Source organism: Mesoplodon mirus (genome assembly GCF_964341445.2).
Source record: "Mesoplodon mirus genome assembly, chromosome: 6".
Classification (NCBI taxonomy): Eukaryota; Metazoa; Chordata; class Mammalia; order Artiodactyla; family Ziphiidae; genus Mesoplodon; species Mesoplodon mirus.
In genome coordinates this window covers 32,922,991-32,940,877 of record NC_138982.1, presented here as the reverse complement: position 1 = coordinate 32,940,877, position 17,887 = coordinate 32,922,991, and the positions used below count along the sequence as shown (strand labels likewise).

At 42.7% G+C, this 17,887-nt stretch overlaps 1 protein-coding gene across 5 annotated transcripts in view; it reads right to left on the bottom strand.

Annotated features, from left to right (window-relative positions):
- Window positions 1-17,887, bottom strand: part of LOC309806836 (kalirin) — a 465,266-nt gene that overhangs the window by 31,012 nt on the left and 416,367 nt on the right. For all 5 annotated transcript variants that reach the window (XM_082625795.1, XM_082625796.1, XM_082625797.1 and 2 more), the window contains exons 26-31: window positions 13,789-13,858; window positions 11,295-11,384; window positions 7,345-7,437; window positions 2,605-2,716; window positions 804-994; window positions 270-371 (exon numbers count right to left, since the gene is read on the bottom strand). In XM_082625795.1, coding sequence (XP_082481921.1) covers window positions 270-371; window positions 804-994; window positions 2,605-2,716; window positions 7,345-7,437; window positions 11,295-11,384; window positions 13,789-13,858 — 658 coding nt within the window. The remainder of the gene's footprint in view (window positions 1-269; window positions 372-803; window positions 995-2,604; window positions 2,717-7,344; window positions 7,438-11,294; window positions 11,385-13,788; window positions 13,859-17,887) is intronic.

Below are 17,887 nucleotides of genomic sequence, written 5' to 3'. Positions count from 1 at the left end.
GTTGAGGCCGTTCCCTGCCTTCTTCCCTCCATGCTCCAACAGGCGCCTGGACTTAGGAGACCACTCATCTTGAGATTTCAGGCTCCTTTCATGAAAGAATTTGCATCTCAACACCCATGTGAAGCTGCCCTTCCCGAGAGAGGGAGAAGCCCAGTGGCCCGGTGGAGTCTCCAGGCCCCAGCTTTTAGGTGGATCCTGCCCACATCCCTCCACGTTCCCTTCAGCTGTCCCCAACCCTGGTCGTGCGCCCAGCAGAGAGCAGTACTTACTTTCAGCACTGTTTTATTGTCTGAGGATGGGGTGCGCCCGGACCACAAGGCGAATTTGCAGGGATCGCCCTCTACGTGCTCCGTCACACCCAGCTCTGAGGTCTGTAGACAGGAAATGCCTGTGAGAGGCGGGGAAGGGGAGGGCAGTGGGGAGACTTAGGGCTGGGGTTGGGAAGGGAAAGGCAACAGAGAGGAGAGGACCGAGGGAGGGGCTCTGTCAATCAAACTTAAACAGATCGGATGTTCTGTTCCTCTACCCAGGATGCAAGGACCTACAGGCACGTGCCTGATGAGCAGGTAGCAGGGAGGGCAGGTGAAGAGGGAGGCGCCCAAAGCCAACTGGAAGAACGGTGAACGCTAAGATGCAAAGGTGGGCGTTGAGGGGGCGCTTTCCAACTAGGATGCATTTTCATCTGTCCAGGATGGTTTTGGTGTGGCGCCAGGGGAGAGATGAGCGGAGTGTTCAAGATCCCTTCCTACCCAAGGGTACTATGCAAATGGGGAGTCTCGTCTGACCCCACCTGCCCCACCTACCAGTAGCTTGTTCTTGTAAACATATTTTGTGTGTCCTGAAGAGTCTTTGATCTCCTTGCTGAAAACCAAGGAGATCTCAAAGAGGAACAGGTGTCGCTCGCGCCCCTTCCGGATCAGCGACTTGGGGTCCCACACTTGAAAGGCATCCTGCAGAATCAGCTCCCCCTGCACGTCCAGGTTCTCGTCGAACCCTGAAAAACACCCAGGTCTCCTCTCCAGAACCAGTATCAGTGGAACCTCCTGCAAAGCTCCTGTGCAGCCTCCCCCAGCCCCACTGTCAGCCGGGGACCTCCTGCAAAGTAAACCCCATCTCTCCTTCTCCCTCCACAGCTCCCGCTGTCCCTGTCTTGGAGCTCGGAGTGGGGCTGAGGACAAACACTGCCTGCCTGAGTGCCCTTGACCCTACTCCATTTGTTATTGCTTCATTCCTTACATTCCATTCCTAGGACTCTTCCTAGGATTGCTCCTATACTGCGTGGTGCACAAGCCTTCAACAATTTATATTCATGCCACTTTAATAGAGGTTCTGAAACTTCAGTGTGGGTAAGAATCACCTAGATTGCTTATGAAAACACAGATTCCTGCCCATTCCTCAACGCCCAAGAGATTGGGATTCAGTAGGGATGGGGTGGAGCCCATGAATTTGCACTCTGACAAGCTCCCAGGTGCTGCTGCTGCTGGTCCACAGAGCATCCCTTGAGTAGCTGGATCTGGAATACAGGTCAGGGACAGGCTGGAGGAGAGGGTATTTACAGAGGTGGACAGGCAGGGGTCGGGGTGGGCATGGGGAGCAGGTGCAAACAGAAAAGAAGAGGTGGAGAAAGTGTGACACTAGGAATATGTGCAGATGGTCGGGGCTCAGTAATCAGGGCTCCTTTGCAATGAAGAAGTGGGGCTTCCTGTGCTTAGGGTGGCCCAGGAAGTACTGAAACCAGACCAAGTCTTTTAGATGGCGTTGGGGTGGGGCAAGTGGTGGGGGGTGATGGAGCCCAGAAGAGAGAAAACACCCCACAGGTTTACCCTGTACAACGGAGTAGACTCGCCTTCCTTATCTCACCTGTTTGTCAGCCCAGATTGGGATACTGAGTATTAACACATCGAACAGTTTCCACCCCAATGAGGCTGCTCTGCCCATATCCACTCTGTTTTGCGGTATTAGGAGCACTTGCTGGAGTCTCACTCTACCAGGTTTCTGGGTCCCAAGAGCACGGTTCCAGCCAATGAACGTGCTTCAGCAAAGTCCTATCAGGTTTAGCTGGCTGGACTTTTCTTACCAGCTAGGAAGGGCATGAGGGTAGCTGCATACTAACGTGAATGTACTTAATGCAACTGAACTGTACACCTAAAAATGGCTAGGACAGTAAACTTTATGTTATGTATATTTTAGTATATAAAAAAAGAGCAGGGCACAAGGCTAAAGATGGTGGGTGTGTGTATGTGCAGGATTTCTACTTATTCTGACGACAAATGCAATGCAAATGTTATGCAGAGGAAGAGGGCTGCTGTGGGTCAGGGGCTCTAGCACATTTATAATAAGGATGACAGCCTGTCCTACTCTACCTCTCAGGCAGCAAGTTGTCCACATATTTGATTCGGCACAGGCCTGGAGGCAGGTGTTAGCTGAGCTAGCCCCTGTGGACCTCCTCTCACACTTCCCCAGGACCTATGTAACAATTTGCCATTTCTCCTCTCTTCTAGCTTGGCCCCTTGCCTGACTTCATGCCACTTCCCTCCCATGACACAAGCTTCATGGTCCTAGGAAAGGAGGCGGCTCTCCTGAGGAGGCTGAGAGGACAGCTACCTTCCAGCATGCTGACGTGCATGGCATCGTTGGCTTTCTTTGGGACACTGAGCATCACCTCCAGGCCATCCTTGAGCTCCCCTTTCCCTTCTTCACAGCAAGTTAAAAGTTCCTGCGAAAAAAGTCCGGATACATTGAGAACTGTTTCCCCCAGCTTCCCCACCGTCCCGCTACCTAACCCCTCAAGGCAATTATATACCAATTCCTCAAGGAATTATATACCAGCTTCATTCTCTGTAATGGTCCCCTCTGAGGTATGAGGAAAGTGGGGTGGGGTGGAAAGGTTATCGCCAAAGAATTCAACCACCATGCTTTTCCCAGACTGAGCTTCCTCAGCTCAGTCTAATCCAAACTAACTCAATTCGACCCAACTCCCAAATGGCTGGCACTAGAAGTCAGCAACTAGAGCATTCTCTGTCACTCGACTGACCTCCTGGAGGTCAGGGAATACCCCTGGCAAAACACATGAACAGAGGTACAGTGCCGTGTGATCATAAAGAGGAGACAAATGGTGTGCGAAGGACACACAGCCCTCATACATCACTGCATGCCTACTGCCAGCACCACTTTTATTTACACACCTCTACTGCCTGAATGACTTCCACCATACTGGGAGCAACTTTGGGTTACGGACATTACAGGCATAGTTTTTCAGAGTTATAAAAGATTTGTAGATCCTATGGATCAGGAGTTCCTAACCTGGGGCCAATAGATGGGATTCTGGATTAGTCCTTGCACTGTCAGATGAGGACACTGTGATTAACAGGGACAGAGATTTCCCCCAGGTTATAGAATTCACTAGAGGCCATGCCGGAGCCTGAATCCAGGTCTCTTGAATCCAAATCCAAGTACTCCATCCACCACGCCAACCTGCCTTCCACCTGTCCTCCTGGAGCGTGTCCTCTCTTTTACATCCTCATTGGAGACTAGGTCATTACTACATCCATAAAAGATATATAGTATCTGGTTGATGGAGAAGAGATAATTTCCAACTATTTTAGTAACCATAAAGACCACTGGGAATGATTTCCCCCAAACCAGAGGAATGCTGGCTTTTATTTTTCCTATCAGGGTTATCGTATCTTGCTCACTTTGACACTGGGAAGGAAAAAGTTAAGTGATCTACAATCCATACTCTCTCCTTCTGTGGAGGAGAGAAGAAATGGTGTAAGGGAAAGCAGGGAATGGGTGGATGGGTGGGGATGCATTTCCAGGAAAGAAAGAAGTTGACAAGATCAAACCTTATAAACACATTAATGACAGACCTCTTGACAAAGTAGTACTTGCTAGCAGGAGAGTACTTATTTATGGAGTGCTGTTAGTAGGATGTATCTGGTCTGTCTAGGACTTCTCATGGTAAACAAACGTAGAATCCACGGGCAATATCACATAAGCTACACAACTGTCTAAGTAAAAAGAGATTACATTTCATGACCAAGATGGCTCTCTTCAGGGTAAGTGATAGGATGCAACATACATCATTTAGAAACCCTGTATGTTAATCAGGGCCACAGCACATCCTGATGCTGTAAGAAAGGACTCGGAGCTATTGGTGATCTTCTCTCTGTGTTTTACCTCTGTTTTCGGATTATTTGTATCTTTGAAATTATTAGTAAAGCTTTATACTTGGTAAGATTATCTGATTAATGAGCATCTGATATGAGAATCCAAGCCTTTGTGTCATCTTGGATACATTTCCATATGAAGAAGAGAGCTTTGAGTGTCCAAAGAAGAGGTGAACTGCCCAGAGTACATGTTTGGGAGGCAGACATGATCAGTTCTCAGCTCTGTCCTTGGTTCCAGTCAGTATAATAGCATCATCGTTTAGAAAGCTGTATTTCCTTCTGTCAACCTGAAGTTCTCTGATTCTCCCCATCCTTTCCTAATTTTAATCCTCCTAACCTGTTCTCATACATCATCAAAGGAACTTCTAGGCAGAAACATAAGAGAAAAATAAGAAATATGCTTCAGGGACTTCCCTGGTGGCACAGTGGTTAAGAATCCACCTGCCAATGCACGGGACACGGGTTCGAGCCCTGGTCCAGGAAGATCCCACATGCCGTGGAGCAACTAAGCCCACGTGCCACAACTACTGAGCCTGTATTCTAGAGCCTGCGAGCCACAACTACTGAAGCCCGCGTGCCTAGAGCCTGTGCTCCAAAACAAGAGAAGCCACCGCAACGACAAGCCTGTGCACTGCAATGAAAAGTAGCCCCCTCTCGCCACAACTAAAGAAAGTCTGCGCACAGCAACAAAGACCCAACGCAGCCAAAATAAATAAATAAATAAAAGAAATATGCTTCAGTTTGCAACAGAAAACACCAAAACCCAAAGCAATTTGGCAAGTCCACCGATCAACTAGCAAAACCAATGAGTTCTCCTCAGATCCCTGCCATGGTTTATGATAAGGAAAAGGCTCCACATTTAATTTAGACTCCAAAAGGACAGCTGTAGCAGATTTACATACAGACTATTGAACACTCTGACTTTCACTTTCATGCAACACCTAAAGGGAGGAACCCCAGAGGATACTGATAATTAAATATCAATTCACTCGGAATAAAACTAACTTTAAGAAGAAAATAAATTCCATATTATTTATTTATAGTAAAAGTGAACTATTTTTCTTTTACTCAGCAAGCACTCTGCTACCAGCACATTTAAAAGAGGTCAAATTTATCTTAACTCTTTTTTGTCCCAAATAATTTTTCAATGTCTCTACAACAAATTTCCCCCTACTTCACTGTCTTCCTTCTCAGTTGCCTGCACGGTCCTCTCTTCCTAAAACATCCAGTTACAGAATGAAGGCCCAGAGCCCACCCCTCCATCTGCCTAAAGCGAAACACAGGGCAGCCCATCCATCCTCCGCTTCCCTCCCTTGTCCATGTCACAAAATTCATCCTAGGAACCTCAGCCTTATGGGATTAACAGGGAGAGGTGAAAAACTATATTTCTTTTCCAACTGCATCTTAATTGATTTAAGACCCTGGCAGTGTGGGTGGGCATGCCAGTTTTGTTTTGTTTTTTCAATGCACAACCCCACCAATTCCCGAATAGGCTTTGGGATACTTAAATTTGAAAACCACAAAAATAAATTTAAAAAAAATCTTCTGGCACAAGAAAAGTCATTTAGAAGGGTCATGCATCAAGTGGGCTAGAGAAGGAGAGGATAATTATACACAGAAATCTGGCTAAGGAGAAATTCCTGTAAGTAACCACAAAAGTGGATATCTGACAGTCAAAGGCAAAGAAGGACCTCAAGTGCTTGTGATTTAAAGGTAGGAAGCACACCAGTGTTTCAGAAGAGAAGCCTCTCACCACCACTCCGAGATCTTAGGAGAATTTCTGTGAGTCTTTATATAAGAAACTTCAAAAACAGACAGGGTGGCATCCTCAAAATGCCAGCAGCGGTGCTGCCCAAACAGCCGTGATGTTCTGCACATAGTTATTTCTGATACCAGTCTCAATAAAGGCCAAGGGCGTGATGCCCTGTGGTGATTCTCTACGTCATTTCTGCAGGGTTGGGAGACTGGAGGGCCTGGAAGTGAAGCCCACTGCCTCTTCCTGGAGTCGAAGAAGGAGACGGTTTGAAGGAGGAGGCTGAAGGGGAAGAAGGAGGGTGCAGGGCCCTGCCCTGGTCCAGAGGGGAGAAGAGAGGCCAGGGCATGACTCACTGCTGCCCCCACTCCTCTTATCACGGAGCTACAAGTGCTAAGGCAGGAAGACCCCACAGACTGGAAAGCTGGGCACACTCCAACGTGACTAGAATCTGGATTTGAAACTAGACTGGTTTTCAGATTTAGTGAAGCAGATAGAACATGTGAGGTTCAGCAAGCATCTCACAGAGCTGAACTTCCTCAGATTTCCTCTGGAACTATACTACTTATGACATGCCTCTCCCTATTCTTTTATCCTTTGCATTTGAGGAGCGACGAGCAAAATATTCAAACTTAGGGAAAACTCCACGCTTGCACATTAAGAATTAATATAGATACAGATTATATAACTGCCTATGATATTGATTTCCCAGGCTTTCTGTGGGGAAATGTCATATTTTCAGACTGTCAGTGTGTCCTTCTCTGAGAAGAATCAGCCCAAATCACTCAGTATTTTACATAATTTGATTATTTGACTTTTAAAGAAAAAGATTTTGGAAAAAACCTAAATCTCTTGGTTGGCTCCAGAAGAGCCCCCAACATATGGGATCCTACAGATACAGAGTGCCACTGTCTTTTAATATGTACTTTTTAACTATTTCCTCTCTGAAACCTCCTAGTCTTGACAAACATGGAGATTAAGACAATGGTAGGTGCTGCCCTGGGCCTCCACTGCCCACGTAGACTGGCACTGCCCCTAACACCTTGACCCCGGATCCCATCAGAAGCAGGGCCCACCAGGAGGAATCTGCCCAAAAGGGAAGGACAGGAGAGACTCTATGTACCAGCCAGTGCCTGGGGTGGCAGTCACTAAAAGCTGTGCAGTGGCGGATGCATGTGAAAACAGTCACAATCCACTCCTGCTCCCATTTCTCCTCTCCCCCACCCCAGTAAGCATCAGGAGTTTCATGGGATAGAACATGCAGTCTAGAACCAGCAGTGCCAGCATGGGCTCATCTCTGAAGTTCTGCTCCAGGTAGAGGAAAGGTCTTCAGGTGGAAGCTTTCCCATCCTTGGGCAAAGCTGGGACTCCCTGGGCCTGGTCAACAGTGTGGTCAGGGTGGCAGAGAGGGAGGGCAGATACCTTCAGGAGCAGTTGGTACTTAGTGATCCTCTGGACAGGCTTAATTAGGTAGGAAGAGATGGAGTTGGCCAGACCGTGCCGCTGCTGTATCTCCTACAGGGATTAAAAACGGGCACCGTTAGACACAGAGGGCCATGTGCACGTATGTCTTCTGGGAGGAGGTGGGCTGGGTTAGGAGAGAGGAGAAAAGGGAAAAGGGCACACAACTATGAGAAACTGCTCTTTGATGGGAAAAGGAGGAGGAATGGCATTCTATCAAGGGAAAATGTATAAACCAAAACACACAGGAAATAATCATTGTATCTTTAGATGATAATGAGGACCATACCTGAGCAGTACAGAGGATCACACCTAGATTCTAGAAAAGTGAAAATACACTTAGATAAGAAGATGGATGTAGGTCATTAATGGGGTGGAGCTAGAAGAATGAATTAGGATGTGATGGGGAGCTTCTCAGGGGTAAAGTATTGTAGATCTTAAATAGCAGCAACATATGGTGAAAGCAATGTTTCAGAAAGATTAATATAAGCCTAATAGCAACATAGAGGGTGGAAGCTGGGAAATAGAGACAAAGAGACCAGTTCAGAGATTACTGCAAAAGTCTGAGTGTGTAAACACGCAGTTACCATATGATCCAGCAATTCCACTTCTAGGTATATACCTGAGAGAAATCAAAACATATGTCCACACAAAGACTTGTATAAAATGTTCATAGCAGTACTATTAAGAGCAGTGAAAAGGTGGACACAACCCAAATCTCCATCAACTGATGAATGAAAAAACAAAATGTAGTATAGTCAGTCATACAATGGAATATAATTTGGCCATGAAAAGGAATGAAGTACTGAGACGCTACAACATAGATGAATCTTAACTTTATGCTAAGTGAAAGAAGTCAGTCACAAAAGAACACACATTATATCATTTCATTTTTAATGAAATGTCCAGAAGAGGAAAATCTATAGAGATAGGAAATAGATCATTGGTTGCTTAGAGCTGGGGGAGTCGGAAGGAGGATAAGGTGGAGGGGTGATAGCTAAAGGGCGTGGGGTTGCTTTATGAGATGATGAAATAGTTGCACATGTCTGTGAGTATACTAAACAATTAAACTGTACCCTTTACATATATGTATAATATACATCTGTATCTCCAGGTGTGTAATGTGGGGGCTTGCCATAAACAAAGATTAGTGAGAACAAAGCGTTGGGAGGATTACAAGAAACATTTTAAAGCTCGACAAGATAGGACTTGCTACGCGGCTATGAAGGAGGGTGAAAAAGAGGGAATGATAATAATAGAAAATTCCATTTTCCGCCAACTATCCCAGAAAGTAGCAATTTTCTCACTCATTTGCGTCTTCCCTAGAGGTGTGTAGTTATAGCAGGACTTATTCAAGGAAAATGGGCAAACAGCTGACAGCTTGACCCTATTTGGGAAAATGACATTGTGAGTTTACTTGGGGGCTTTGGCAGGAGAGGACAGGCAATAACGCACCTTTGACAGGCTTCCCTCTCTGACAAGGTGCCAGTTCGGGGAAGGCTTCATGTGGACACTGAGGAAGGGGCGGCCTCCAGAGGCTGGGTCAGCCCAACCAAGCTTAGTAATCAACATGGTACCAGACACCACAGCCTCACGGTCCCCACGTTTGGAGTAGAAAATTCCAGATCACGTCAATGTGTGGGTCTTTCCTGGACTTGAATTTTCTGTGCTCTCTTTACAATAATGGATAATAAGCCTGTCTTTATTGGGGGGTTATCTCTTATAGAAGGAGGGCCTAAAGTAGATGGCTTCTAGGTGTAGAATTTAGGGAAACCCTTCTGATGGAAGGGGGAAAGCTACAAAGATGATGCTTTCTGGAATGCTTTGGGAACCGTCAGGAGGGTTTACTGCTCTCCCTCCCCACCTCTGGGCCAAGCTCCAGGAACTGCTACTGGTCTGGTTTTCTGGCTTCCACTGGCCTCCCCAACTAACGTAGAGGCTCATCAGGCATGACGTTGGAAAATGGGGGGTGGGGTGTGAAATTTGGAGTATATCTGACTGCAAGTCAAAGTCTAGAAACAGGGATATGAGAATGTAGGACTAGAGGAGAACACAGTTTAGCACCAGACATTGTAACATGTACAAAATGAGCCAGGCAACCCGTCAGTCAACCTCAGGGGACTCACAGGTTGGGGAGGTGTGTGTAATAGAAAGGTCCACTGTTAACCTGCCCAAAGGCAGATTGTTACAAACGCCGTAGAGAGACACAGAGGATACTGCATGCATAGAGAGGCAAGGATTCATGCAGGAAGCAACACGTGACCTTTAAAGGCTAGGAAGACCACTAAGAGTGTCTGTGTGGGCCTGTGTGCCCGCCCGCACCTGTGTGTGCAGAGGGCTCACAATCCATTCTAGGCAGGGAGAGCAGTGTGAGCAAAGATAAGGAAGGAGAAGAGTCTGAGGCGTGCTCAGAGCACAGGACATGTATGTTCAGAAAAATGTGAAGTGGAAAACAGGACACGGTGCATTTTAAAACTTCAAAAAGACCCTTCTGGTTACTGTTGATAAATAACCAGAAATGTCTTAAGAGAAATACATTATTAAGCAGAGATAATAGCGCTATAGGGCATCCCAGATGATAGTCAATAAATTCTGATACCAAGTTAGAGAAAGACTTTTCTTGGGTTTTCTGCTTAAACAAATATAACCTCAGAAATTCCACTTTGGGACCATTTCCATAGTAATACTCCATTTTAAAAAATCATGTATGTTTCTTCTTGTCTGGCTTTTACCCATTCAAGTGTCATTTCTTCACTGAGCAACAAGACACTTGTAGAATCATTTCTGTTATAGCAGGGTCAGGCTAGAAAGATGCTCAGAGAAAGTTTATTTTGTAAACTTGAGTATGGGAACCATGTTTGAATGTCTGACTGCCCATGGGGCCTGGCACACTATCTTGAATACAGTAGACATTCGAAGATTTATAGATGGAATGAGGTAGGCAGAAAGTTAGATTGACGGATACTAAAATGATACGACTACCAGAATGGCCATCACTGCGCTGCCACCTATCTCTCACTGAACTTCACTTTTTATTCTCATTCTTTTTCTCTCTCTGTTCTTCCCGTGCATCCTGCAGTGGCCCGTTTGATTCTGTCACTCTCTGGGGACCAGCAGTATATATACCATCATTCGCCAACAGGATTGCATCCTCACCCAAAACCAGGGGACCAGACAAGGTACATCGGCTCTGAGTCTTCTCTTGGCTTCCATCACAGCATAAGTGCTCAACCCTGGCTGCACGTTACTCTCACCTGGAAATGTTTAAAACTCTCAATGCCCAGGCCAAACCCAGGCTGATCATATCAAAATCAGGGCTGGGACCGTAATCACTATTTTTCAAAGCTCCCCAGGTAATTCCAATGGGCAGTCAAGGTTGAAACAATTGCATTATAGTCAGTGACTCCCAAACTTGAGCAGGTATCAGAGTCACCTGGAGGGCTCCTTAAAACTCAGATTGTTGGGCTCCAGCCCTGGGGATTCTGATTCAATAGATCTAGAGTGGGGTCCAAAATACATATTTCTAACAAGTTCTCAGGTGATGCTGATGTGGCTGGGCTGAGAGCACATTTTGAGGAACGCCTACATTTGAGGAGCTATATAGGCAGTAGAAGTGGAATATCCTAGTACGCCTCCTCTGCTTGTGAGATTTATGGCTAGCTGGATTCGGTGTGGAGGCACGGAGGCAAATGAGCATTATCCGAAACCACAGCACTTGAGATGGGATGGAGTAAAACAAAAGATAAACACTGCTTTTGTTTTTCTCCATGTTTTATCCATGAGAGAGAGGTTTGGAGGGGCCAGTAAAGAAAAATGAGGAACAAAGGATAGCTAAAAACCCATGATCTCAAAGTAGAGAAGCAATTTCCACCTGCTCATCAGTGGTTCAAGGATGGAAATTCACAGCTTACATCAAAGAAGGTGCCTGCATGCTCCAGGATCAGCTGGTTGGAATCAGGCTTGTTTTTACAGTAGGTGACGTACATCTGAAATTTGTCTGCCTAAAAAAACAAAAACGATAATAGGTCAGCATCCATTAGTTGCTCCCTTCTGTTGACTGCCAGCAAGGGCTATGCAGTTAAACCCTCAGATATTGTGTGTTACAGGATTATCTGTGGCAAATGTCCTGGGCTCATCGGGTCTGTGCTCCCCTAACAAACTTTGGGATGCTTTTTTCCTATCAGCAGGGGGAGAAAGCTCACTGAAAGTGAGCTCATTTTAATACTAGTCAATGCTAGATAGAATTAAAAAAAAACAATTCACATATCCTCATGTATCCTGAAGCTGGACAGAATTTACTGAGAGATTATCCCCCTTTCTGGATTACCTATAATTGTGCTTCCCATCTTGAAAAATGACAGCATTTGCTCTGAAAACAAAAGTCACAGAATGAAAACGAAGTGTGATCTCAGAGGGGGATCTGCTAGAACTCCAAATGTCTCCACTGGGGGCAGTTTGTAGGGCATGTTAAACGCCTATGCTACCATGCCCCACTTCCCAGAAGCAATGATGGGGGAAAGGAAAGCAGGGTGACCCTCTGGGGCAGGGTCTGAACAATGAGTCCTAGCCAGATTGCTACTTCAAGTCAAGAATTTTATGGCTTGGTGAAAATTCATTTCTTATGTCTTTGGGATCCTCTGGGTCAGTGTTTCACAGCCTTTCCACTGGAAAGGGTGTGTGTACTTTGGCCACCAAGCACTTTTCCCATTCGTGAAATGCTCCCCATCCTCGTGCCTACACCATATTGGGGATGTCCTCTTCTAAGAAAGCAGCCTAGCTATGTTTTAATTATAGCAGGTTTCATTTATGCCACCACTTTCCCAAGTTCTTTATATATATTAACTCATTTGATCCTTATGAGAACCCTACGTGGTGAGTTCTATTATTATCATCCCCATTTTACAAATGTGAAAATGGTGGCATAAGGTTGGTTAAGTAACTTTAAATTCCCATAGTTACAAAGTGGTGGATCCCAGGCCAGCTGCCTTCAGGCTTCTTGGTAATAACTGTTGCTGTTCAATACATTGCAAACAACTCTTTCTACCCTTTACTCCTGCACTACACTCATAAATTAAGATTATAAGACTTAAGAAAGTCACTTTGGGATAATTCTTGGCAAAATGTGCATATTTTACACAATCATGAAAGGTTTTCTGAAACCAATTTTAGGGTTTATATACTACCTGGGAGGCATTCATCATCCCTAAGAGATGTTGATAAACCATACTTATGGTTGATGGTAAGGCAAATCCATAATATGTATGAAAAAAGATACCAGAAAACCCCCCAAAAACCTTCACTTAATGGTCAATCTCATTTTTTCTCTACACTGGCCATGCAAGGGATCATAAATTATTTATCAGCACTAATGTGAACTGTGCATGGGCTCACGTATTTAGAGGTGAAAAATGTATTAGCACAAAATAAGATGGCAGTCTGAGACTTCCTTAAGAAATGAGAGTGTGCCAGGAAGCAAATGTTATAGTTTCAGAAAACGGAAGTAACTCAGGTCTTGAGTTGTGGGATAAGCTGTGATATTAATTACATGTCAATGGGCTAGCCAATGTCTTAGCTCCTCTGAAATGTTTCCACATATAGAATATAAAACATAACCATAGCGCTGCCTATTCCAGAGGGCTGTTAAGAGCACATACTCTCTGAAGAGTGAAAACATTTGGAAAAGTAATTAGCCCATTTTGAGTGGGGTTATAATTAGTTAACTGCTGAATATTAGAGCTCCTGGCCCTGGGGAAGGATTTCCATGTTTAGTTGCACTTAGTGTACTAGGTGGACTTCCCTCAAGATGTTGGCACTCATACCATGAACCTGAACTCAGGATAATGTGGCACAGAGATGTTAACAGACACTAATGTTTCTGTTTGTATAAGTAGAACCTAGTATATTCAGCCCATTTACTTGGCCCAAGAAAAAGAATGACTAGATATGCATCCTGTAGGTCAGAATTGGGATGGATACCCAAGGAGTCTGTTCTCTAATAAGGAAGAAAATGTAAACAATGGTTTGGTGGATTTCTAAAGTTCTAATTCCTTAATCCTCATCCTGTTAAAAACAAAACAACTCGTGGATGGAGCTGGAGTAGTTCTTCTACCAAGGGTGGTGGTCTTGTTCCAATCTCCTGACATCTCAATTTTAGAAAGTTTTTAGAAAACTTAAGGTGGAGCTTGGACACACCATCTAAGGACCTTTCCCAAGGAGGGCTCTGCTCCTCAGGGACAGACTGCTTCTTTCAGATCTACTCATGGCCCCTCTCTATAGCCCTTGGTCCTGTGTTAGAATTTCAGTGACACCAATCAGCTCAGGCACTGAACAGTGATGTCATCTGGTAGCATCTGCATTCCTGGAAAGCATGTGACAGTGGGAGGAGAAGAAGCTCAGGTCGGTTACCCAGGTAACAAAGCAGTGTCCCACATCCTCAGGCAGCTGCTCATACTTCTCCAGCTCTTTGAGGAAGATGCTGCAAGGGGAGAGAAAGGCCAAATCAGACATCTCTGTACTGCTGACCCCCTCTCCACCAGAAGCTTATACTGAGGTCATCCCAACCTCATAAGCTCTCCATTATTTACAGGTGGCTTCTCTACTCTCTAAGCAACATGTGGTAACAAGCGATTTAAAATATGTTGGAACTAATTTCATTAAAATTTGTATTAATTGATTAATTAGTGCTACTTAATATTGTTTCCCTTAAGGGTTTACACTTCTCAGGCTGAAAATAATGAAATATTATACTTGTGTTGGGCATTTCATTTTAACAGTAACTATGACTATTTTTTTACACAAGTAATCTCAGCACGTTGTAACATTTTAAAATATACAGATATAGGTATCAAAAGAACAAAATAAATATCATCTACGATCCCAGAGATAGGTGGAAAAATTCTGAATCCTACACTGACTTCTTTCCAATTTTTCACTTTCTTCTTCCATCAGTACCCAGTTTGTGCTAAAAAACTGAGTTAACGTTTCCTAATGCTGACATTGTTAGGAAAGAAAATTTAATGGGGAAAAAGTCATAATACATTTCAAAGCTGAATTGAATTACTACTGAATTATCTGCCATTGTGGATATCTGAGCCATGGCTCCCTTCTATCTTAATAAATAATAAAGAGTTGACTATACCAACTTCAAATTAATGTATTAAACAATTGGTTTGAGCTCAGAGAATATAAGCTCAAATAAGCCAGAATCATTGGAATGGAATTTGCTTTTTAAAAATCACACAAAGTTTTTCAAATAAAAAATAATATGAGGCTGTGGGGAAACATTCTGATGGAGATGGAAGATGGTATAATCTTTGAACAGGTCAATTTGATAACATCTATCAAAATAAAAAATGTACTTATCTTTGCCTCTGCAATTTTAATTTTGGAAAATGTCCTATAGTTGTAGTCACATGTGTGTAACATGAAGTATATACATGTATATTCACTGTGGCACTGTTCATAACAGCAAAAGATAGTCTATAGATGACAAAGTAAACTACAGTACATCCACAGAACCATAGACTATATAGCTATAAAAAATGGCAAAGCTTCTTAGGTTTTCACATGGAAGATCTCCAGGGCAGGCTGTTAAGTAAAAAAAGCAAGGTGTGGAAGAATGTATCTAATATCCTGCCTTTTGTCTAAGTAAGTAATATATACTCTTATTTCCAACCCAAGAAACTAATGGTCAAAGTGTACAATTTCAGTCATGCAATATAAGTTCTGGAGATCTATTATACAGCATAATACTTATAGCTAACAATAATGTATTGTATACTTAAAAGTTGCAAAGAGGGTAGATCTTATATTAAGTGTTCTTATATAATTATAATAGGGGAGAAAACTTTGGGAGGTGATAAATATGTCTATGGCCTTGATGGTGGTGATGGTTTCATGGGTGTAGAGTTATCCTCAAACGCATCAGGTTGTGATATTAAATACATACAGCTTTTTACATCAACCGTACTTCAATAAAGTGGTTAAAAAGAAAGTCATTACCTAAAATGAAAAGACAACCTACTGAATGGGAGAAAATATTTGCAAATGATATAACCAATACAGATTAATATCCAACATATATAAATAGCTCATACAACTCAACATCAAAAAAACAAACAACATGATTTAAAAATGGGCAGAAGATCTAAATGGATGTTTTTCCCAAGAAGACATACAGATGGCCAACAGGCACATGAAAAGTTGCCCAACATCATTAATCATCAGAGAAATGCAAATTAAAACCACAGTGAAGTATCACCTCACACCAGTCAGAATGGCTATCACCAAAAAGAACACAAATAACAAACGCTGGAGAGGGTGGGGAGAGAAGGGAACCCTTCTACACTGTTGGTGGGAATGTAAATTGGTGCAGCCACTGTGGAAAACAGCATGGAGCATTCTCCAAAAACTAAAAATAGAGCTACCATATGACCCAGCAATTCTACTCCTGAGTATATATCTGAAAAAAATGAAAACTCTAATTTGAAAAGACACATGCACCCCAATGTTCATAGCAGCATTATGTACAATTGCCAAGATATGGAAGCAACCTAAGTGTCCAAAAGATGAATGGATAAAGAAGATGTGGTATATATACAATGGAATATTACTCAGCCATAAAAAGAATGAAATTTTGCCATTTGCAACAACATGGATTGAGTAGGAGGGCATTATGCTAAGTGAAGTAAGTCAGACAGAGAAAGACAAATACTGTATGATATCACTTATATGTGGAGTCTAAAAAACACCACAAACTAGTGAATATAACAAAAAAGAAACAGACTCACAGATATAGAGAACAAGCTAGTGGTTACCAGTGGGCAGAGGAAAGTGGGGAGCAGCAAGATAGGGAAAGGGGATTAAGAGGTACAAACTACTGTATATAAAAAAAATAAGCTACAAGGATATACTGTACAACATGGGGAATATAGCCAATATTTTATAATAACTATAAATGGAGTATAACCTTTAAAGATTGTGAACCACTATGTTGTATACCTGAAAGTTATAAAATATTATACATCAACCATACCTCAATAAAAAAAAAGAAGAGCAAACAGACTTTTACACATGTGAAATGACATATAAAGAAGAGCATTCACCACAGTGCTGTCTGAAATAAAAGTCAGTTGGAAACAACACAAATATATTTTTAAAAAGTCATTACCATAGGAAACCAGGTGAAGGAACAGGGTGAATGAAGATAGTGGTGGGTGGGTCTTCTCAATCTATACTTTTCTATTTAATTTTGATTTTAAAAATTAATTCAAAAATTAAATTAAAATATATAAAGTAAGTCTGAATGATTCCACTGCCTACCTCTACCATTGGAACAAGTAAATTTTATTGATTTGACTTACACTACTTGAGTCCTCTTGTCCAAGAATTCTGGCAGCATCTTACAATTATAATTACAATTGGTTATGGATTCTATATATATGTTATTTGTGTTCTCCCTTCAATAACATAGAAAGATGTTGGTTTTGGTTTAAAGAAATATATATGTGCAATTAAAACATGTTTGGCAAGTCATATTTGGAAGGCCAAAATGCTAATGATTGATAGGCTCATAGATGATATTTTTTGTCCACCTGCCATTTAAATTTTCTACAACAAATGGGTATTACTTCAGTAATAAGAAAAAGTCACTTAAAATTTTTTGAAGACTCCTAGCAATATCCATTTGATGATAATCATCTTTCTCCCGAATTCTGGAGTATCTTGATCTGAATCATGGAACAGCAGTGATTATAATGCAATTTGGGCTTACAAAATGCAAATATGCAGTGCTCAAAAATCAATAAGTGTCATACTTGTTGCTATTTTTAGAACTGCAGGTGACACATGTATTTAATATGACTTCTAAATTAGAAATAGGAAAAAATTATATAATACTGTAAGTGAGGATCAAATTTTTTTCAAGGCCAAAAAGAAAACATCTTTTTTTGTAGCAAAGAGAAGCAATCTGGTTCATTACTATATATAACATAATATGTTAAAATATTAATCTATTTTTAATATAATTTTTATTTCTGGAACTAAATTCTAAAAGACATTTATTATGTGACTTTTTTTCATGAGAACACTAAATAATAAAATGTACAAAATCTTCAGAGGTAGTTTTTTTAGGTGCTGAGATATTCTTTACACAGTCATTTCTCATATGGGCTGAACAGGGCCGAGGTCATTTCTCATATGGGCTGAACAGGGCCAGGGTGGGGCGGGGGGGGCGCTGGAATGGCTTGATGAGTGTGGGGGGAAAAAACTCTGATGAGCTATTCTAGGACAAGGACTGGTGAAAGGAAATGAACTGCTTTAAAGAAAGCAGGACTAGGAGGACAGAGTACTTGGAAGAAGAGAGAAAGAGGCGAATTTGGAGCCCTGGGCACCTACAATAAATGCTATTGGCTGTAGGAAACCTCCACTTCCCCACTCTCAGGATCTCACTCCAACCCCCTGACTCTCACCCCCATGGTATATAGGCCCTTCTCCTTTAATGGCA